Raw genomic sequence first — 24,118 nt, 5'->3', positions numbered from 1 at the left:
TTTTATGTCCCATCTATGTATGGATTCATATAGTTCTTAGTTTTTTCTGATTTACTTATTTCACTCCATATAATGTTATCAAGGTTCATCCATGTTATTGTAAATAATCCGATGTCATCATTTCTTATGGCTGAGTAGTATTTCATAGTATATATATACCAAAGCTTTTTAATCTGATCGTCCACTGACAGACACTTCGGCTGCTTCCAGATCTTCGCTATTGTGAACATTGCTGCCATAAACATGGGGGTGCATTTCTCCTTTTCAAAATGTGCTATGGTATTCTTGGGGTATATTCCTAAAAGTGAAATGGCTGGGTCAAAAGGCAGTTCAATTTTTAATTTTTTGAGGAATCTCCATATTGTTTTCTACAGTGGCTGCACCAGTCTGCATTCCCACCAGCAGTGCAGGAGGGTTCCCTTTTCTCCACATTCTCACCAGCACTTAATGTGTGTTGTTTTGTTGATGAGAGCCATTCTGATTGGTGTGAGGTGATATTTCATTGTGGTTTTAATTTGCATTTCTCTAATAATGAGTGATGTTGAGTATTTTTCTTTATGCCTATTGGCCATCTGTATCTCCTCTTTGGAGAAGTGTCCATTCATTTCTTGTGCCCATTTTTTGATTGGATTGTTTGTCTTCCTGGTGTTGAGTTTTACAAGTTCTTTATAAATTTTGGTTATTAACCCCTTGTCAGATGTACTGTCAAATATGTTCTCCCATTGTGTAGCTTGTCTTTTTATTCTGTTTTTATTGTCTTTAGCTGTGCAAAAACTTTTTAGTTTGCTATGCTCCCATTTGTTCATCCTCCCTTTTTTTTATTTATTTATTCATTTTAGAGAGGAGAGAGAGAGAGAGAGAGAGAGAGAGAGAGAGAAAGGGAAAAGCAGCAGGAAGCATCAACTCCTGTATGTGCCCTGACCAGGCAAGTGTAGGGTTCCAAACTGGCAACCTCAGCATTCCAGCTCAACACTCTATCCACTGCGCAACTGCAGGTCAGGCTGTTTATCCTGTCTTTTATTTCACTTGCCCGTGGAGATAAATCAGCAAATATTTTGCTGCAAGAGATGTCAGAGAGCTTACTGCCTATGTTTTCTTCTAAGATGCTTATGGTTTCACAGCTTACATTTAAGTCTTTTATCCATTTTGAGTTTATTTTTGTGAATGGTGTAAGTTTGGTGGTCTAGTTTCATTGTCTTTGCAGGTAGCTGTCCAATTTTCCCAACATCATTTGTTGAACAGGTTGTCTTTACTCCATTGTATGCTCTTACCTCCTTTGTCAAATATCAGTTGTCCATAAAGGTGTGGGTTTATTTCCGGGTTCTCTGTTCTGTTCCAGTGATCTATATGCCTGTTCTTATGCCAGTACCAGGCTGTTTTGAGTACAATAGCCTGTAGTATAACATGATAACTGGAAGTGTGATACCTCCCACTTTATTCTTCCTTTTCAAGATTGCTGAGGCTATTCGTGTTCTCTTTTGGTTCCATATAAATTTTTGAATTATGTGTTCTATATCTTTGAAGTATGTCACTGGTATTTTAATTGGTTTTGCATTGAATTTATAAATTGCTTTGGGTAATATAGACATTTTAATGATGTTTATTCTTTCTAACCATGAGCACAGTATATGCTTCCACTTGTTTGTATCTTCCCTGATTTCTTTTATCAATGTTTTATAGTTTTCCAAATACAAGTCTTTAATCTCTTTGGTTAAATTTACTCCTAGGTACTTTATTTATTTGGTTGCAATTTATTTGGTGAAGTGGATTGCTTCCTTAATTTCTCTTTCTGACAGTTCATTGTTAGTGTATAAAAATGCCTCTGATTTCTGAGTATTAATTTTATATCCTGCCACCTTGCTGAATTCATTTATGAGGGCCAGTAGTTTTTTGACTGAGACATTAGGGTTTTCTACATACAATATCATATCATCTGCAAATAATGATATTTTTACATCTTCTTTTCCAATTTGCATGCCTTTTATTTCTTTTTCTTGTCTGATTGCTGTGGCTAAGACTTCCAGAACTATGTTGAATAAGAGTAGTGAAAGGGGGCACCCCTGCTGACTTCCGATCTTAAGGGGATTGCTTTTAATTTTTGCCCATTGAGTATGATGCTGGCTGTGGGTTTGTGATAGATGGCCTTTATCATGTTGAGGTATGTTTCCTGTATTCCCATTTTGCTGAGAGTTTTGATTATGAATGAGTGCTGGATTTTGTCAAATGCTTTTTCTGCATCTATTGAAATTAGCATGTGGTTTTTCTCCTTCCTTTTGTTTATGTGATGAATCACATTGATTGATTTGTGAATATTGTACCAGACTTGCCTCCCAAGAATAAATCCGACTTGATCATGAAGTATGATTTTTTTTCATATATTGTTGGATCTGGTTTGCTAATATTTTGTTGAGGATTTTAACATCTAAATTCATCAGGGATATTGGCCTATAATTTTCTTTCTTTGTGTTGTATTTGCTTGGTTTTGAAATCAGAATTATGCTCGCCTCATAAAAGGAGCTTGGAAGTCTTTCTTCCTTTTGAGTTTTTTGAAATAGCTTGAGAGGATAGTAGTTAGTTTTTCTTTGAATATTTAGTAGAATTCACTTGTGAAGCCATCAGGCCAAGGATGTTTCTTTTTTGGGAGTGTTTTGATAACTGTTTCTATCTCATTTGTTGTAATCCATCTATTTAGGTTTTCTGATTCTTCTAGATTAATTTTTGGAAGATTATGTTCAAAGGAATTTTTTCATTTCATCTAGGTTGTCTAGTTCTTTGGCATACAGTTTTTCATATTATTTTCTTACAATATTTTGTATTTCTGTTGTGTCAGTTGTTATTTCTCCACTCTCATTTCTAATTTTATTTATTTGAGTTCTCTCTCTTTTTTTCTTGGTGAGTCTGATAAAGGTTCATTGATCTTTACCTTTTCAAAGAACCAACTTCTGGTTTCATTGATCCTCTGTATTGTTTCTTTCGCCTCTATGTCATTTATTTCTGCTCTGATCTTTATTATAAATATTTTCTTCCTTCTACTACATCTGGGCTTTAGTTGCTGTTCTTTTTCTGGTTCTTTAAGATGCAGGGACAGGTTGTTTATTTGAGCATTTTCTAGCTTCTTAAGGTATGCCTGTAATGCTATAAACTTTCCTCTTAGGACTGCTTTTGCTGTGTCCCATAAATTTTGATTTGATGTATGCTCAATATCATTCATTTCTAAGAATTTTTTTTATTTTTTCTTTAATCTCATTTTTAACTCATTTATTATTTAATAACATGCTATTTAGTTTCCAAGTGTTTGAGTATTTTTCAATTTTTCTGTTGTGTTTTTTTTCTAGTTTCATGTCATTGTGATCACAGAAAGTGTTTGATATGATTTCAATCCTCTTAAATTTGTTGAGACCTATTTTGTGTCATAATATGTGGTCTATTCTAGAGAATGTACCATTAAAACTTAAAATGAATATTCTGCTACTTTAGGGTGAAAGATTTTGAAGATATCTATTAAATTTAGTTGACCTAGTGTGTCCTTTAAGTCTGCTGTTTCTTTGTTAATTTTCTTTCTTGAGGACGTATCTAGTGATGTTAGTGGGGTGTTGAAATCCCCTACTATTATAGTATTGCTGTTGATCTTGCCCTTTATATCCATCAAAGCCTGCTTTATATATTTAGGTGCTTCTATATTAGGTGCATAGATATTTATAACGGTTATGTCTTCCTGTTGGATCGCTCCCTTTATCATTATGTAGTGACCTTCTTTATCTCTTACTACATCCTTTGTTTTAAAGTTTATTTTTTCTGATATAAGTATTGCTACCCCAGCTTTTTTTTCATTTCCATTTGTGTGAAATATTTTTTTCCATCCTATTTTCTTCAGGCTATGTCGATCTTTTGTTTTAAGGTGTCTCTTATAGACAGCATATGTATGGGTCCTGTTTCCTTATCCACACAGCTACCCTATGTCTTTTGATTGAATCATTTAATCCATTTACATTTAAGGTTATTTTTGATATGTAGTTGTTTATTGCCATTTTGTTTTTTAAAGCTGCATTCCTCCTTTTTTTTTTTTTTTTTTTTATAGAGACAGAGAGTCAGAGAGAGGGATAGACAGACAGGAACGAAGAGATAAGAAGCATCAATCAGGCCTGACCTGTGGTGGCACAGTGGGATAAAGCGTCAACCTGGAAAACTGAGGTCGCCGGTTCGAAACCTTGGGCTTGCCTGGTCAAGGCACATATGGGAGTTGATGCTTCCTGCTCCTCCCCCTTCTCTCTCTCTCTCACTCCTCTCTCTCTAAAAAAATCAATAAATAAAATATTAAAAAAAAACACAAAACATTTGGTATCTAAAAAAAAAAAAAAAGAAGCATCAATCATTAGTTTTTTGTTGCATGTTGCGACTCCTTAGTTGTTCATTTATTGCTTTCTCATTTGTGCCTTGATCTCGGGCCTTCAGCAGATTGAGTAACCTCTTGCTGGAGTCAGTGACCCTGGGTCCAAGGTGATAAACTTTTTTTTTTTTTTTTTTTGCTCAAGTCAGATGAGCCCGTGCTCAAGGTGGCGACCTCGGGGTCTTGAACCTGGGTTCTTCCACATCTCAGTCCAACGCTCTATCCACTGCGCCACCACCTGGTCAGGCTGCATTCCGCTTTTGCTATATTCTTTTCCCCCCTTTGATCTGTTTACATTAGGCCCCTTAGTATTTCTTTCAGCACTGGTTTGGTTGTAGTGAATTTCTTGAGGTTTTTTTTGTTTTTTTTTTTGTTTTGTTTTGTTTTTTTTTTGGTCTGGAAAGCTTTTTATTTCTCCCTCAACTTTAAACAATAGCTTTGCTGGATAAAGTATTCTTGGTTGGAGGCTCTTGTTCTGCATTACTTTGAATATTTCTTGCCATTCCCTTCTGGCCTCAAGTGTTTCTGTTGAGAAGTCGGAAGTCATCCTTATAAGGGCTTCTTTGTAGTTGATAGCCTTTTTTTCTCTAGCAGCTTTTAATATTTTCTCTTTATCACTTAGCTTTGGTATTTTAATTATGATGTGTCTTGGTGTAGATTTCTTTGGGTTTCTCTTTAATTGAGTTTGCTGAGCTTTTTGAACTTCTGAGACATTTTCCTGCCTTAATTGAGGAAAGTTTTCAGCTATGATATGTTTGAACAAAGTTTCTATCCCTTGTTTTTTCTCTTCTTCTTCAGGAACCACTATGATGCGGATGTTATTTCTCTTCATGTCACAGAGCTTTCTTAGAGTTTCCTCAGGCTTTTTGAGTCTCTTTTCTTTTTTCTGCTCTGTTTCCATGCCTTCATTTATCTTGTCCTATAACTCACTGATTAGATCCTCAGCTTCATCCATCCTGCTTTTAATTCCTTCCATTGCATTTTTTATTTCTGATATTGTATTTTTCATTTCTGAATGATTCTTTTTTATTATTTCAATGTCCTTTTTTATATTTACTATCTTTTTATTTAGGTGTTCATAATGACCATCTATTATTGTTCTAAGGTCTTTGAGCATCCTAACAATCTTTATTTTAAATCCTGCATCTGGTAATTTGGTTATATCTTACTCATTCTGGTCCTTTTCTGGGGATTTCTCTTGATTCATTTGTGTTTCATTTCTCTTCCTGCCCATTTTGTCTGTGTTTAAGAAGGTTTTGGCCACTGGAGTCCTCTGTTTTTCCTAGGTGTGGTCTGTTTGCAGGCCCACCACCCCCTCTGCTGCTACTGACTAGGGCAGTTGGGTTTCGGTGTTCCTGGTGCCAGCCCACTGAGGATATTTCTGTGGTTTCTGCCTCTCCTTCCTAGGAGGGGCTGTGATCACATGTTTGGGTGTACAAGACTCAGTGGCTTCAGCCTTCGCTCTGCTCCCATGGGTGGGTTCATGTGCCATGCCTGGGCCTCAAGTCCCAGGCCCTGAGGGCAGGGGTGAGCACCTTTGCTCAGTTGCGGGTGGGCTGCAAGCGTTGGCTGCACAAGCTGGGCGGGGCTGCATACCATCGCTCAGTCATGGGACTCTGCCTATTCTGGGCTTTCGCTCCACCCCCACGGGAGGAGCCGGTTTGCATGTGGGGCTGCATGCCTTGGTTCCATGGGCCAGGCAAGGCTGCATGCCCTTGCTCAGGGGTGGTTCTCTACCCCTTCAGAGGCTCCTGTCGTTCCTCCACAGGCTGATTGCAGCCGGGCAACAGCTGGGCTTGACCACTTTCCAGCATCCTTCTGCTTCAGCCGGTGAGACTGAGCTCACACCTGGGCCTCAGTTGTGGCTGGCCAGCTTCCATCCTTGCCAACAGAACTGCACTTTTGCGTCCCGCTTCCACCAGCCCTTAGGCAAGCCCTCAGCTGTGTGGGTGGGAGTGCTGCAGCTCAGACCCTAACATTCAATACTGCAGTCCCAAAAGCTTCCTCCTTCTAAGCAACTCTGCTCTAAGTATCATGGGAGAGCTTGTTTGGCTGGTGTCCTGCTTCCCTTTGCTGGTATTGTTGTTTCCAGGGGAAATATTTGCTTCAGATTTGGGGAGTGACTCGTCCCAGGGGTTAGGGTGGCTGTCTTTCAAAGTATTTCTCCCTGTGCCTTCTAGATTACACTCTCTTTCTGCTGCTCTGGTCCTCTCCTCTCTCCCAGCCCCTGGAGCCCTGGGTGGGTGGTTGTGAGAGAGGTTTTCTGTGTGGTCCCTTTAAGAAAAATTCTGGGTCTGAGAAATTTGTCTCTTTCTCACAAACAGTATCCTGTCTTGTTTCTCACCTAAATACTGTCCATATGCCTCTTCTAGGCTCTGGGGCTGCAGACTGGGGCTGTGTTTCTGAGGTTCAGGACGCTCCTCTCTCCTCTAAACTCAGTTCCCTCCATGTGAGTCTCTCCAGACTGCCGTTTGCTCTGGGGAGCTAGGCAGCCCTCTTTGTGTTTCCGCTTTTCCTACCAGTCTCAATGTGGATTCTTCGGTGTTTATATGTTGAAGTGTCCTCTTAGTTTAGTCAAAAGTTGGCTTTTCCAGATGATGGTTCTGAAAATTAAGTTGCAATCCACTTTGGTTCTGGGAGGTGGAAGTTGGGACATCTTCCTACTCCATCACCATCTTGTCCCACATCCTTCCTGGAGTTTTAAATCAGCAAAGTTCCCAAATCCACTCTACCTACATTCTAGTCCAAAACAGAAAAGTGAAAGAAAGAGTTTAAAGGAGCCTTGGCCGGTTGGCTCAGTAGTAGAGCGTCGGCCTGGCGTGCAGAAGTCCTGGGTTCGATTCCCGGCCAGGGCACACAGGAGAAGCGCCCATCTGCTTCTCCACCCCTCCCCCTCTCCTTCCTCTCTGTCTCTCTCTTCCCCTCCCGCAGCCGAGGCTCCATTGGAGCAAAGATGGCCCAGGCGCTGGGGATGGCTCCTTGGCCTCTGCCCCAGGCACTAGTGTGGCTCTGGTCGCGACAGAGCGACGCCCCGGAGAGGCAGAGCATCGCCCCCTGGTGGGCAGAGCATCACCCCCTGGTGGGCGTGCTGGGTGGATCCCGGTTGGGCGCATGTGGGAGTCTGTCTGACTGTCTCTCCCCATTTCCAGCCTCAGAGAAATAATAATAATAAAAAAAAGAGTTTAAAGGGAAGCCAGAAAGTTCAATAAAGCAAAAAGAGTTGCTCTACCTACCTCCTCGATTTTCTCTGCCAAATTCTCCAAATTGTCAAATTTGGGAACCGGAAGGTGTTACCAAGGAACGGTCTGGACCCCCCAGGAAGACCAGGAGCCCTGAGAAGTCTCAGGTGGTGTGCCTCTCCACGAGATTCAAGCGGGGCCAGGCAGCTTCCTGGAGAGATGAACCGATTCGTTTTGTCTCGATATGGGGACGCGAAACACCAGATCTCAGATGAGCCCCCATATGTTATGAAGTACTGCACCCCAGATTCTGAAAGCACTGTACTTCATTTCATGGAGTTCACGCAGAGATACCCAGTCCAGATAAATTTTGAAGAGTTTTATTAGAGGAGGAGATTTATTAAATATGCTGGCCACTTATGGCTGACACAGGCCATCTGCAGGCCCAAATCATACAGTGCCAAAAATAGTTCAGGGGCTTTTTATATACCCTTGCTCACACATGGGTGGGGTAGAGCATGACATCGTGGTATGAGTTGGCAACATTTGTTTAGGAGATATTCAGAAACATTAAGACTCTCAAGGTAAAACAATCAAAGATGTTTACAAATCTTTCAGGGTTTATTTTCCCTCACTAGCCTAGAGGTATTTTACCCTCAAGATTCCAAGAAGGGGGAGAAACTACAATTAATGCAAGGTGGTATGTAAAATTTGCCTCCTCTTGAAAGAAAAGAAGTTTCTAGGTTAACCTTTATTTTAGATTTAAAACTGGATGACCCATTGTTCTTTTCAGCCAGAAACTTTTACATTTTTCTCCATCCCCTCCCTAAAAGAGGGATGGGACTGGAAAGCTTGATAGGAAAGCCTGACTTTTCCTCCCAGAATATCATTATCAATGTTCAGTCTTTTGGTACCTTACAACATAGTAATTAAATATAAGGAAATACAGAAAAATATGGAAGATGCATCCAAATAAAAATATAATTGATAGAATCAATCAAAGTCTGAAAGACCAGTGTAACAGGCTTTAATGAAAGGAAACCTGCTGGGCTCTCTTGTAAGGAAGAGCAGCAACTACTACAGTCTTTAGGCTACTTTTTAAGGGTAAGAATAGGGAAGAAAGAAGGGTAGCAGGGCATTTGCTGATTGGCTGTCACTATCGCTGGGTGCAGGGGTGCTTTTCACCAATTATGGATGTTGGTGCATTTTCAATCATCAGCATTTTCAACCATCCATGACTTTATCATACATTCCTTTGTGGTTGGTCACCTGCCGCAAGCTCTAAAATGAAACTCATGCTGGCAGGTTCAAGAAATGAAACCTAAGATTCTGACTATTTGATATATTTATATAGAAAGGAAAGAGAATAATTCCTAGAGAGGCTCAAGGGAAAAGGGACGGAGGTCGTCATCTTCTGTAACTTCTTCCTGCTGAGTAGGGGTAGTGAAGGGTTATGGCCTCTCTAAACATTACTCTCAGTGGGGAGTAGAGAAGTGCAGTAATGGTTTTCTGCTTGTTAGGGGTATATTTACAGGGATCCAGATTTTTCTGTTTTGCAAGGGCAGGTTTCATGGTTGGTGTGTAGGGCTAGGTAGATTTCTCAATTTTCTGATTGGTGAAAGCCTGCATGCAGTTCTGTAAAAAGCTAATGAGCAGACGTTAAGAGGCAGGGTCCAAAAGCTAAAATAATAAATAGGAAAGTGCACCTTGGTGGGCCCTAATGGGGAGCAGGTGTATCTGGGCGGTGATTCAGGTTGACTAGAAGGGCCATCTGTAGGCATGTGTGGAGATGGAGTTTCCATTTTCTTTAACCTGGAGACATGGAACTAGGGGGCCTTTCCCTAAAGTTTTGCCACCATGGGGGGTCATGAGGAGAACCTTGGGATTCACTATGCTGGGCAGTAGAGGTAAATTTATAACAGAATTGGGCAAATCTGGCTGGCTGATAAGCAGTAACAGAGCTGACTTTGAGGACAAGAAGTGAAAGGAGAGGCTCTGAATTTGGACAGTAGGTCCCGGCCTAAAACAGGCATGCAACATTGAGGTAGGAGGAGAAAAGAGTGTGTAAAGGAGACACCAAGTATTAGACAAGGCAGTGGATCCATGGCCAATAGGGAGGAAAGAAGACCATCAACACCCACAACAGAGATCTTTAAAGGATGAGCAGGACCCAAATATTTGGGCAAGGCAAAGTGGAAAATGAGATCAGCTTACCTGTTACTTAGATGGCCACCCTAGGCTCTTTGATGGTGATGTGAGATGGGGCTGACAGCCCTGGGCACCTTCAAGTGCCAGTAGGCTGGGCAAGGTTAGGTCACAGGTGGCTGGGATAGGGCTAGAAGAGACTGAACCCTCCCTTAGAGGAGCGAGGGGGCAGTCTACCTTCCAGTGTCCCTTTTTCCCACAGTGAGGACAAGGCCTTGGCGGGGGCTGAGGAGCTGGATAGGCTTTTGCCCAATGACTTTCCTTTCAACACTTGAAGCTGGGCCCCAATGGAGTCTGACAAGGAGCCTTAGGGGTGTTGGAGCCTTTAAGGGTGGCCACCAAGAGCTGGTATTTTGCCTGATCTCTTTTGGGCTGTATAGACCTTAAAAGCCATGCTAAGGAGATCTCATTGAGGGGTTTGGCTAAGAGAGCAAAATTGGGAATCCAGTGTTTGAAGAAGTCTATTAGACCGAGGAAAGAAAGGATTTGATCTGTGGTGGTAGGTGGTTGGAGACTGTGGAGGGTCTGAATTCGATCTAGGGTGAGACCTTGGGTGGTGGGGGTTAAGGTGATGCCCAGACAGACTATGGACTGAGAGTGAAGTTGAGCCTTAGCAGAGAAGATATGATATCCCTTCATGGCAAAGAAGTTAAGAAGGGTGGCGGTGTGTCTCCTTGAGGCAGGCAGGGAGGGGCTGCAGAGGAGTAGGTCATCTACATATTGTAAGAGAGTACTAGTTTTGAGATTGCATGCTGCTACATCTTGAGCTAGTGCCTGTCCAAACAGGTGTGGGCTGTCTCTGAACCCCTGGGATAAGACAGTCTATGTAAGTTGCTGGGCTGCATTAGTGTCAGGTCAGTCCAACTAAAGGCAAACAGAAAGTAAGAGTCAGGGTGTAGAGCAGGAGTCCCCAAGCTTTTTACACAGGGGGCCAGTTCACTGTCACTCAGACCATTGGAGGGCCAGACTATTAAAAAAAACTATGAACAAATCCCTATGCACACTGCACATATCTTATTTTAAAGTAAAAAAAACAAAACAGGAACAAATACAATATTTAAAATAAAGAACAAGTAAATTTTTTTTTTTTACAGAGACAGAGAGTGAGTCAGAGAGAGGGATAGACAGGGACAGACAGACAGGAATGGAGAGAGATGAGAATCATTAGTTTTTCATTGCGCGTTGCAACACCTTAGTTGTTCATTGATTGTTTTCTCATATGTGCCTTGACCACGGGCCTTCAGCAGACCGAGTAACCCCTTGCTGGAGCCAGTGACCTTGGGTTTAAGCTGGTGGGCTTTTTCCTCAAACCAGATAAGCCCGCACTCAAGCTGGCAACCTCAGGGTCTCAAACCCGGGTCCTCTGCATCCCAGTCCAATGCTCTATCCACTGCGCCACCACCTGGTCAGGCAAGAACAAGTAAATTTAAATCAACAAACTGACCAGTATTTCAATGGGAACTATGGGCCTGCTTTTGGATAATCAGATGGTCTATGTCTGGTTCCATATTTGTCACTGCTATCCATAACAAGTGATATGATGCACTTCTGGAGCCATAACGCGTGCGTCCTGCATCACCGGAAGTAGTACTGTACGTGAGTGATGCCACGCTTTACGGTGCACCACATACAGTACTCCAGGAGACCACTAATGAAAGACGTGCCCCTTCTGGAAGTGCAGCGGGGCCAAATAAATGGACCTCAGGGGGCCGCATGCAGCCTGTGGCCTGTAGTTTGGGGAACCCTGGTGTAGAGAAGTGGTAAAGAAGGTATTCTTGAGGTCTAGGATCATAAAGTGAGTGGTGTTTGAGGAATGTGTGACAGTAATGTGTAGAGATTAGGGACTATTGGATGCCTCATTGATTAGTTGTAAGTCTTGTACAAGGCGCTAAGCCCCTGAAGGTTCTTGAACAGGAAGGATGGGGGTATTGATTGCAAGGAGAGTCCATGGGGATGAGTAAGCCTTGATTTAAGAGGTGGGTAATTATTGGTTTAAGGTCTTAGAAACAGACACAGTTACACATTAAACAAAGACTTCACATATAAATTGTAAACTAAGAAATTTAAATGAGCACACTTTACTTGTTTTAATTAAAATTATTTTAGAGATTTTCTGACAAAGAGACAAAACAAATTACTTATACAGCTTAAGAGACAACTCTGCCTTTTTAAGCTTCTCAAGATGGCAAGGAGTTGTCAGCATAGAGAGGAGGAAGAGAGGAAGCAGATAGATGGACAGCATGAACAGCTGGATCAAAAGAAGGAGGGTCAGAATCTGCAGGAGAAGGAGAAAGGTAGTTGAGGTGCTGATAGTGGTGCCACATGGGCAGAGGAGTAAAAAAGATCAGAGCTTAGAGGAGAGTTGAAGGAGGACAGGGGAGAAGAGGTTTCTGCTAAAAGTATTTGGTAGGTCAAGCAAGAGGAACAGAGGGAAGTAGATTGGAGAAAGAAAGTCTGTACATAGGGAATTTCTGAGGCTTTCCCTGTCCAGTGGCAAAAATTATTGAGATCTTTGAGTGTGTTGTAATCAAAAGTAGTTTATATTGGGGCCATGCGGTAGGTCCTCATGATAGGTAAAAGAAGTAGATGGGAATTGGGGAGGAAAGAGGAGCATCCCAAAGGATTAGTCTCTGAGATCTGAAATTGGGAGGAGCCCCTGTTAGGCTGAGAATAAAGAAAGAGAAGAGCGTCCTCAAACTCTTTCAATTATTCTGAGTAGAGTGAGTGTGTGAGACATGAGGAAACTGATCATCACCAGAGACCTCAGTTCCAGAGAAGAAGAAAGCAACTTGGCTAGGCGCCTAGACTTTCAAGGAAGTCTGTAGAAGCAGGCCACTTGGAGTAGAAGCCTCCTAAACTGTGAACCTCAGAGAGTAGAGTGAGGGTGAGGGAAGGAGAGCAGCCTACTGCAGATTGAGAAACCTTCAAAAAACTCTTCTACCTCTGGTCCAGCAGGCGTTCAGGACAGGGTCAGATCACCAGCCAATCATATTACAATTACACATCCAAACAGAATCAGGGAGTAAGCCTAGGATAAGCTGCTGCTGCCCACTGCTTCCCTGGTTGTAAGTTTGGACACCAAAGAGGGATCATCCAGGCAGTTAGTACCCTGTCCTGGGTTTCAGCACCAAATGATAAAATCAATCGGAGTCCGAAAGACCAGAGTAACAGGCTTTAATAAAAGAAAACCTGCTGGGCTGTCTCGTAAGGGAGAGCAGCAGCCGCTACAGTCTTTAGGCAACTTTTTAAGGGTAAGGATGGGGAAGTAAGAAGGGTAGCAGGGCATTTGCTGATTGACTTTTTTTTTTTTTGTATTTTTCTAAAGCTGGAAACGGGGAGAGACAGTCAAACAGACTCCTGCATGCGCCCGACCGGGATCCACCAGGGCTGATGCTCTGCCCACCAGGGGGCGATGTTCTGCCCCTCCGGGGCATCGCTCTGCTGCGACCAGAGCCACTCTAGCACCTGGGGCAGAGGCCAAGGAGCCATCCCCAGCGCCCGGGCCATCTTTGCTCCAATGGAGCCTTGGCTGCGGGAGGGGAAGAGAGAGACAGAGAGGAAGGAGGGGGGGATGGAGAAGCAAATGGGCACTTCTCCTATGTGCCCTGGCCAGGAATCGAACCCGGGTCCCCCGTACACCAGGCTGACGCTCTACCGCTGAGCCAACCGGCCAGGGCCTGATTGACTTTTGCTATCACTGGATGCAGGGGTGCTTTTCACCAATTATGGATGTTGGTGCATTTTCAATCATCCCTAGTTTCAACTGTCCATGACTTCATCGAACATTCCTTTGTGGTTGGTCACCTGCCACAAGCCCTGAAATGAAACTCATGCTGGCTAGGTTAAAGAAATGAAACCTAAGAATAATATTAAAAGCAATTAAGGAAAGTGAATAAGGCTATGATGTCTGGACAGGAATGAATCTAGTGTGTACAGATAAGATAGGCAGACTCTGCCTTTTGTGCAGGGCCTAGTTAGTGTTTGTGTAAAGTTATATATAGATAAAAAGTGGCTGGATGTCATAACTCTATAGGATAACATAAACAAGAAGTTTCTCTAGGAACATCTTAAAAGTGGCTTGATGTGACATTTCAGTAGATTAACATAAAAAGGGCTTCCTATGAGGAACTCCCAAAAAGGTGGTTTGAGGTGATAATCCTATAGTTTGACACCTGTTAGAAGGCTTTGGCCAGAAAAAGTACTAAATCTAAGGGCTCCCCCTGGGGCAGTAGTCGCCCAGACTCCACCGTTGAATGCAGACTGTCTCCAAGCCTCTCTGACCAAGGACAGCCAAGAGGAGCATGCTGTTGGGGCCCCCTTAAGCTGTACCCAGGCATGCCAAAGGATTTGTAAGTAATAAACTGTCTGTGTTATTCTTGCAACTAACTTGTGTGTCAGTCATGTCTTTCCTCCAGTGGCAGTTGGTCTTGGCACTGATAAGTAGAATCCTCATAGCTGCCTCTAGAGTAGTCTCAAAGAGGCTGCCAGCCCTGCTGTTAAGCGGAGTGTCCCACTGTGTGGGGAAATTGAATCAGGGATTCCTAATCCACATAGAGCTTAGGCCAGGCATGGCCAACATACAGTCCGTGAGCCAGTAATGAGTTTATGCGACTCATAATTAAATTTTTAATATTCTCTGCTACTTTAAAATCTCAGCTACTGCCTGACTAGGTGGTGGCACAGTGGATAGAGCATTGGACTGGAATGCAAAGGACCCAGGTTCGAAACTCCGAGGTTGCCAGCTTGAGCACAGGCTCATCTGGTTTGAGCAAGGCTCCAGCTTGGACCCAAGGTCACTGGCTTGAGTAAGGGGTTACTCAGTCCACTGTAGCCCCATGTTCAAGGCACATATGAGAAAGCAATCAATGAACAACTAAAGAGCCACAATGAGAAACTGATGATTGATGCTTCCCATCTCTCTCCATTCCTGTCTGTCTGTCCCTATCTGTCTCTCTCTCTGACTCTCTGTCTCTGTAAAAAAAAATAAATCTCAGCTACTCAGAAGCAGAAGCATCTTTGATTATTGGAAATCAAGATATTTAAGAAGATAGTGATATGCGGAAAAGAATTCCGCATGTGACTAATCTAGGGTTAACTTCCAATAATTTGTCTAATGGATTCATGATACTTCATTTTTAAAAAAAATTCCATTATAAGGATTTATAACTTTTGTATGCGTCTGTACTCAATATGAACTGTTTGACGTTTAGCGGTGATGTGAAACCCACATTCTTTTAGGCAGAGTTTGCCAGTGCGCACCCAAGGTCAAACAGTTTGTTATTTTTGTGGTTAAGTGTGCTGAATCAAGTGGCATTGTAGCATAGACAATAGCTGCAGTTGATAACTGGAAACATGTCCAGGCTGTTTGTAAAATGAATTAATTGTCTTATTTGCAATATAACCCCTTCAAACTCATTCTATTAATTAAATATTGTTTCAATTGATTGTGATACAGTTTGGATATTTATATGGTATGTAATTATATTTTTAGTAAAATAATATTGTATATTAAAATTTTTTTCACTCACATTTATTTATTCGTAAACAAATTACATAATAAAATTTTGTTTACTTAAATGAATCGTTTTTGTATTTAACATTTATTTTAATATTTCGTCTGGCCCGTGAAAAAAGTTTTCTTTCTAATCTGGCCCAAGGGCAAAAACTGTTGGCCACACCTGGCTTAGGCTCTACTGGGACATTCTTTAAAAACTAATGTTGGGAAATCCACTTTGTTATGTTTTAAGGAAGAGCCAGGCAGCAGCAGTAAACTCATCATTTTGTATTACTGATTTTAACAGGAGTCAACTATTTGGACCAGACAATCCAGTCTGACTTTTGCCAGTATCAGAACTCATTAAAAAAAAATGTCTCTAGACGTTGTGGATATTAAGGGATTATTGCTGGCATTTTTTTTTTTTCAGAGAGAGGGAGGGATAGACAGGGACAGACAGACAGGAATGGAGAGAGATGAGAAACATCAATCATTAGTTTTTTTTTCATTGCGCGTTGCAACACCTTAGTTGTTCATTGATTGCTTTCTCATATGTGCCTTGACCGTGGACCTTCAGCAGACTGAGTAACTCCTTGCTGGAGCCAGCAACCTTGGGTTCAAGCTGGTGGGCTTTTTGCTCAAACCAGATGAGCCCGTGTTCAATCTGGCGACCTCGGGGTCTCAAACCTGGGTCCTCTGCATCCCAGTCCAATGCTCTATCCACTGCGCCACTGCCTGGTCAGGCATTGCTGGCATTTTGAAAGCAGCTTTGTACTTACTGTCAGGATGATTTTAGCAGTGAGTATGTTGTTGCCAAATCCTCAAACAAACTCAAACTGGCTTTCAAATAAACAAATTTGCTATTTCACATAATGAGAAGTTAGGAGGTAAAGTCTTTCAAGGATTGGCTATGTTAGGAGCTGAAGGCCTATTCTTTCTATTCTTGTTTTTTATCCTCAGGATTATCTCCTTTATAATTATCCTCAAAATTTTGCCCTTCTCATCCAACAACAAGTAGAAATTATAGTCATTCTTGATTACTAGGAATGGTCTAAGCAAACTTTTCTGGTAGCATTGCCCCAGATTCAAAAAACTGTAAGCAGATAAAAGAGTATCCTCAGACATGAGTTGTAAACAATTCCTTTATTATAAATAATCCAAGTTGATAAAACTAGGACAAAAATTCTCTTTAAACAAAAATTAAATATGGCTGCCCAAAATAACTAAAAATAACACAATGACCCATAGTTAAACTCTCTTTTCAAATATCAGTACTACTTGTATATACCCTCTGACCTGGTACATTTTATTCAGTGTTTCAATTTTCCAAAAAGCATATTACATTAATCACAATTTGTTTAATTATTCTAACACTGCCTTTATAACAATCATCTCTTAATTATTTAAATTACCATGAGAACAGAACTTTGACCGTTTCAGAGAAATTCTCATTTGAACTCAATGAAAAATATCCACATATTTACATATTTTATACTTTTCAGAGTAGGTCACTCCAGACTACTTGGAATATTTCACTCTTTCCTACGGAAGTGTAATCGACTTATAAGTTCTCTGAACATCAGTATTAAGGAGTTGTCCTTCCATGCTTCATAAGTACTTCTAAGTTTGTCATAATAACTTTCTTTTTTCAGGTTGAAATCTGATCCAAGTTTTTTAAAATAATTGTCTTTTTTCCATATTTCTCTCCAGGAGTCTTTGAATTTTTCCAAATAACTTTCTTTTTCAGATTCCTCTTTCCATATTCCTTCTCCTTTTTTTAAGGCTGTTAATTCAGCTTTAAGTAAGTTCCTGTGAATTTTCCAATAAATTTTAGAATCATAATTTAGGCCTTGAACAAGAACAGTTTTGCCAAGGCCTCTTCTCAAAATTTCTTCATTCAGACTCACACTAAAATATCTATCCTTGAATAAAAAAAGAACACAAACCAATTATTTAAGAAAATTGCTAGTATACCATAACATCTATTTACTTTGAAATCAGTCATTCAGCAACTTTAGTCCTCCAGAAAAGACAAAAAGCAAAAAGGTCCCCAAGAGCTTAACACACCTAATTAATGTTAAATCCAAGAATTTCATTAGTAGAAGAGGTCCTCATTCAAAGTCAATTGCCTGTTTTATAATACTTTGTTCACCACAGCCTCACTGGTCTCTTTCAAAGAGACCGAGAAGCAGTAAAGTATACAAATAGCAGTTTTGTTTGTTTGTTTTTTGTTTGGCATTGGAGGATGGGTCACAAAAGACAGACAAAATGATAAGAGAACACAGCAAAAGAAACTAAAAAGTACGCAAATGCAGTTTGATTCCCGGTCAGGGCACATACAGGAACAGATCATCAATGTTCCTGACTGTTTGTCTCTCTCTCTCTCTCCATTCCTCTCTTATTAAAATCAATAAATAAATTTTAAAAAATTAAAAAATAAAAATTAGCCTCACTTGTGGTGGCACAGTGGAGAAAGCATTGACCTGGAATGCTGAGGTCACTGGTTCATAACCCTAGGTTAACTCGATCAAGGCACATACACGAAGAAACCACTACGAGTTGATGCTTCCACTCCCCCTCACCTTCTCTCTCTCTTTATTGATTTCAGAGGAGCCTCTACAATCAATAAATAAATCATAGCAGTTGCTTCTCATGGGCCTTGACCAAGTAAGCTCAGGAGTTCAAACCAGCAACCTCAGTGTTCCAGGTCATATTTTATCCACTATGCTACCACAGGCAGGCAATGAATAATAATAATTAAAAAATGCAGGCTCTGGTTCAGACTTGCTGAATAAATTATTATTAATAATAATATATAAATAAAAATATATAAATAAATAGGCAAATGCAAAATGAACTAAATCATTATGGAGCTGTTAAATTAGGTTCAGAATTCTAGTGCTTAAGAAGACATAGGTACGTAAATGAATTTTTAAAAGACTTTCTGCAAAATAACATAAAAAAAGGCCTGGTCTTGAATCTTCATCCTTCAGAAAAATTTATTTATGGGATCCCTCACTTCCTAATGAAACTGCAGAGATGGGATTTCCCCACTAACTATCAATATAAAGAAGATCCTGTTTAGCTGCTTCCATAATCCTTGTGGGATTTCAACAAATTATTAATAATTTTACTGCTTCATTAGACAAGTAATTTATAGTTAAATTCTAAAAATAAAAATTCCAGGTTTAACTAGAAGATATTTTCTAGGACTATCTAAAGAAAAAAAAAAACCTTTTGCTCCTTTAAATGCAGTAACTTTTGCTATATAATGGTAAAAAATTAATCGATACAGTTTTAAAATGTTTATCATATTTTTCTCAATCATTTAAGTTTTAAGATCTGATTCCCTTAAACCCAAATCAGGATAAACTCAACCTTACACATTACTAAAATTCAACTGATGTGAATGATCACAGTCTGCATATAGGTAGTTTGGTCACCTGCTAAAGCAACACAAGGTGAGTGTGGGCCCAGGGCCAGGAAGAGCTGGGCTTGAATATAGGCTCTTCTATTGATTACCCTGAGTTCCATCTGTAAACGCAAGTAAAAGCAGTGACTCCACTGGGTGTTTTTGAGGATAAATAAAAGAAATCCGCAAATTAAAAAGAAGATAATATTTTTGAAAGGTCTTTGGCACCTTTTATATAATTTTGTATCATCAATTTACATTAGATATAAGATGCTTTAGGTAATTCTTATTTTGATGGAAATAACTATGATCTGAACATGCAAAAATAATGGATTCCATTAGGCTTTCTATTAATTCAAAAACTTAAGAATTAAAAATGTTATAATTCTAATCACTTTAACATAAAGTTTTTTTCTTTAAATTATTGTTTATTATATAATAAAGGACTTTAAAAATTAGTAAAACTACTCTTAATTCTGTCATAATAACATTTCAACCATTTAATTTTTCTATGTTCTTTTTTCAGTAATCACCCACCAAAAATTTGGAGTAAGACACATCCCAGGCCTCATGACAGTGCCAGGGCAATACCAGCAGCACAGATGAAGACTGAGAACTCTGAGGCAATGTTTCCAGATGCCTGACTGCTGATCATGAATAGTATTTAAATATGCTCAACTTTAGAGTTCAAAGATTGAGCAATATTTACCTTCAGAAAATATCTTTTATAGTTCCCAGTTGACAAGCACCATTCAACATGTGTTTTCTAATAATACATGTGATGTCATAGTCTCATATCATAAATAAATGTTTAGATCAGGGGTCTCAAACTCAACTCAGCATGTGGGCTGCAGAGCAAGATCACAGCTGTTCGGCGGGCCGCACTAGGTCTACAAAAGGCAACTGTTACGCAACACTTTTCTCACTGCAGTTGAAAACAAAAAAAAAATCAGAACAAGCACAATCGTACATGCAGTTTACTCAGTGTCACAAAACGACCAGAAACTGTAGTTCGCATCACAACTGCTGTTAACTAAGCTAATATCTAGCTAGGATGCTAGAGAAATGAAAAATACAAGTAGGCCCCTAGGCTTACTTAATTTTATCCAAAATATTTTGAACTTCATGGATTAGTTTGCGGGCCACACAAAATTGTTTGGCGGGCCACATGCAGCCCGCGGGCCGCGAGTTTGAGACCCCTGGTTTAGATTGTTCTCAAATTAGCGATGCTCAGAATCATAAATAATTTCAAATGTTTCCTTTTTCTTAATTTTCTATTTTTTTTATAATAAATACATTAATGGTAGGCAAGTAAACAGACATGAGCAGAGCAAGGACTAGAGGCCAGGCACAGAAGGCCACAAGGGTGGAAAGCCCCAGATGCCTAACTATGGGCTAAGCTTGGAAAACCAGGAACCAGCCCCATAGGTTGACCTTTCCTCCCTTAGCTGGTTGTGCAGTTTAGACCTTTGATTTCATATCACTGGTCATAGGACTCAGACCCTTCCCTGACCTTTCTATCCCTGACATATTAATAGTCATGTGGTCTTAGACCTCCTTAAAGAAGGAACAAACAGGGGGCCAGAAAATTGCACTTAAGCATTAACCCCTAGAGATAACAATTAAGCCTCAGTTGCGTTTCAGCTCCAGGCCCAGAAAAGTAGTAAAACCAGACAAAGGGAAGCCAGGGCTGATGTCAGGAGAAGCTGCATTGACTAAGGACCCCTGCCTTGGTGCTGACCAATCATTGGAGACCACCACCCTAAATGACACACCTATAGAACTGATGAATAATCTATTGAGGTCCTCCCCTAAAATCCTCAACCTTAAAATCCCTTAGAGGCACCAGCATAGTCTCTCTTCCTGGAACATGTCTGTGCCTTTCCCTCCTCTTTCCCCTCCCTCCACAAGCATGTTTTCCATGTCTCTCTCTTTCTTCTAAGCTCAAAAAGACCCCTTTCAAAACTTGCAACCAGGGGACCAGTGGGCAGCGGGCAGCAGCAGCTTATCCTGGGTTCATCCCCTGAACCTGTCTCCAAGGCCCTTTTTCTCTTACTTTCTTCTTGCATAAGAAATAAATTCTTTCTTTACTTGCTGCACTTTGTCTCTTGATTGAATTCTTTCACTTCTTACACTGTTTATTATGCAACTAAAAATCTCTAAGTAGCCCTGGCCGGTTGGCTCAGTGGTAGAGCGTCGGCCTAGCGTGCAGAGGACCCGGGTTCGATTCCCGGCCAGGGCACACTGGAGAAGCGCCCATTTGCTTCTCCACCCCTCCGCCGCGCTTTCCTCTCTGTCTCTCTCTTCCCCTCCCGCAGCCAAGGCTCCATTGGAGCAAAGATGGCCCGGGCGCTGGGGATGGCTCCTTGGCCTCTGCCTCAGGCGCTAGAGTGGCTCTGGTCGCAATATGGCGACGCCCAGGATGGGCAGAGCATTGCCCCCTGGTGGGCAGAGCGTCGCCCCTGGTGGGCGTGCCGGGTGGATCCTGGTCAGGCTCATGCGGGAGTCTGTCTGACTGTCTCTCCCCGTTTCCAGCTTCAGAAAAATGAAAAAAATAAAAAAAAATAAAAATAAATAAATAAATAAAAATCTCTAAGTACTACTATCATTCCAGTCTCAATCCCACAAAGAACCATCCTGCCCCCTGTAACATATATAACTCAAATTTTATAACAAAATTGATATATGAAACATCTGGTTCTCCAAACGAATTTTCAGTCCCATTATATATCCAATGTTCTAATTAATAACAAATTTATGTATAAATAAAAAAGATAAAATCTTGTTCATTATTTCTTCACACTACTTACCTTATTCACTAAAAGGTAGCAAAAGAGTGCTGAATCTTCCTTTCCAAGAAGTTGGAACCATAGTAGTTGGGAAGGTTTCAGTTCATTTTGTAACCACACCCTCCCAGTTTCACTGAGTTCTACTCCAGCCAGCTTAACCAGCAACACACCACACGGCTCTTCTAAAATGGTTAGGTAGAAAAGATTGTAGCTTTAATATCATGTTGTGAATGCAAATTCCAAACTCATTTAGCTCTCAAAAAACCAACTGTATATATATATATCTATATATCTATATATAAATAACATTTTTTTGTATTTTTCTGAAGTGAGAAGCGGGGAGGCAGAGAAATAGACTCCCTCATGCACCCTACCGGGATCCACTTGGCATGACCATCAGGAGGCAGTGCTCTGCCAATCTAGGGCATTGCGCTGTTGCAACCAAAACGATTCTAGCACCTGAGGCAGAGGCCATGGAGCCATCCTCAGTGCCAGAGCCCACTTTGCTCCAAAGGAGCTTTGGCTGTGGGAGGGGAAGAGAGAGACAGAGAAAAAAGAGGGGGAAGAGTGGGAAAGCAGATGGGCACTTTTTCTATGTGTCCTGGCTAGGAATCAAACCTGGGACTTCCACATGCCCAGCGGATGCTCTACTGCTGAGCCAACCGGCCAGGGCCCCAACTGAATATATTATGTTTATTTATAAATACTCAGACTCTCTAGAGCAGGGGTCCCCAAACTTTTTACACAGGGGGCCAGTTCACTGTCCCTCAGACCGTTGGAGGGCCGCCACATACAGTGCTCCTCTCACTGACCACCAATGAAAGAGGTGGCCCTTCCAGAAGTACAGTGGGGGGCCAGATAAATGGCCTCAGGGGGCTGCATGCAGCCCGTGGGCCATAGTTTGGGGACGCCTGCTCTAGAGGTAAGGTTATTCATTTCTACATTCAACTTTCCTTTTAAAACAATATAAGTATGAGACCTGAAAATGGCAGCAGAGTAGGCAGATGCACAGACTCCCAGCTCACACCACCAAACTGAATTACAAACTAATTTATAAACAATCAGCATGAAAAACCAACTCTGGACTATAAGAACAGCTCATAAACACCAAGGAGCAAAGAAGAAGCCACAACAAACCTGGTAGGAAGCAACTGAATCTCCCGTGCTTAGAGGAACAGGGGGGGGTGGTGAGGATGAGAGCCCAGAAGGGCTCTCAGTCCAAAAAAAAGAGCAGAAAATAATGCTCACACCACTTGCCTGGTGATGAGGGAAAGAGGTGTGATGAAAGAACTGGCTTGTCTTCTAAAAATAAAGAAGAGAGAGAGAGAGACAGATGGTGAGGGGCAGAGGAATGCAGGGGATGACCTGAGAGGCTGACTCATCCAGTGCTGGAGGCAGCCATAGCTGGAGGAGGGGCTGATCCTTCCACAAAACAAAACACTGAAGTGCTTCCAGGTCACAGATGTCCAGACATCTCTCCAACTCCAATAAGCACAACAAGACACAGCTGAAAACAAGAAGTGGGGAGAAGGGGCAGTAACTCAGGTCTCCATGGAGATCTGAGGTACACCTCCCCTACTGAAGCTGAAAAAACACACTGTCCCCAGAGAAACTAGCAGAAGAGGCCTTCAGAGTCTCAGGTTACAGCCATCAGATTCCTAGTTACAGTTTCAAATAAACCCCCCTCTGAGATCAGTAAACAAGACTATCACCTGTTAAGAAAACAAACAAATCAAGACTTCAAAGGGGCCCAAATCTGAAAGTGGATTACAAATAATAGCTGATGCCAACCCAAGAAGACCTAGAAATAACATAATTGAAAACTGGAGGTAAACAACACCAAGCCTAAACTCAACCAGCTCTATAAATAAAACACCCAAACACACAGACATGACGAGAAGACAGAGAAGTGCAATCCAAATAAAATCACAGGACAAACAGCCAGAAAATGAACTAAGTGATATGGAAATAACCAAACTTCTGAATGTGGAGTTCAAAATAATGATTGTAAGAATGCTTAGGGCTCTTAGAACAAAAATGGATGGTCATTACAAACACCTAAATGAAGAAATAGCAAGTATAAAAAAGGATATTGAAATATTAAAAAAGAATCAGTCGGAGATGACAAAAACAATATCAGAAATGAAGACCACAATGGAAGAAATAAAAACAGGATGGATGGAGCTGAGGATCGAATCAGCGAGTTGGAGGACAACTGGAATGAAGGCATAAAAGCAGAGAAGAAAAAAGAAAAGACACGCAGAAAGTCTGAAGAAAATCTAAGAGAGCTCTGTGACAACAAGAAGAGAAATAACATCCACATCATAGGGGTTCCTGAAAAAGAAAAGAAAAAACAAGGGATAGAGAATTTGTTCAATCACATCCTAGCTGAAAACTTCCCTAAATTAATGCAGGAGAAACTCTAACAAGTTCAAGAAGCACAGAGAACTCCATTAAAGAGAAACCCAAAGAAACCTACACCAAGACATATCAAAATTAAAATACCAAAGCTAAGTGATAAAGAAAAAATATTAGAAGCTGTTAGAGAAAAAAAAGCTATCACCTTCAAAGGAGCCCCCATAAGGATGACATCAGACTTCTCAACAGAAACACTTGAGGCCAGAAGAGAATGGCAAGTAATATTCAAAGTAA

General features: G+C 41.1%; 1 protein-coding gene across 2 annotated transcripts in view; it reads right to left on the bottom strand.

Moving 5' to 3' along the window:
• Positions 1 to 16,401: 16,401 nt before the first annotated feature.
• Positions 16,402 to 24,118, bottom strand: part of C2H3orf33 (chromosome 2 C3orf33 homolog) — a 38,332-nt gene continuing 30,615 nt past the window's right edge. For both annotated transcript variants that reach the window (XM_066365881.1, XM_066365882.1), the window contains 2 exons: positions 21,488 to 21,648; positions 16,402 to 17,187 (listed from right to left, as the gene is read on the bottom strand). In XM_066365881.1, coding sequence (XP_066221978.1) covers positions 16,798 to 17,187; positions 21,488 to 21,648 — 551 coding nt within the window. In that variant the 3' untranslated portion in view covers positions 16,402 to 16,797. The remainder of the gene's footprint in view (positions 17,188 to 21,487; positions 21,649 to 24,118) is intronic.

This window comes from Saccopteryx leptura, chromosome 2 (assembly GCF_036850995.1).
Source record: "Saccopteryx leptura isolate mSacLep1 chromosome 2, mSacLep1_pri_phased_curated, whole genome shotgun sequence".
NCBI lineage: Eukaryota > Metazoa > Chordata > Mammalia > Chiroptera > Emballonuridae > Saccopteryx > Saccopteryx leptura.
This window is presented reverse-complemented; position numbering and strand designations above follow the sequence as displayed.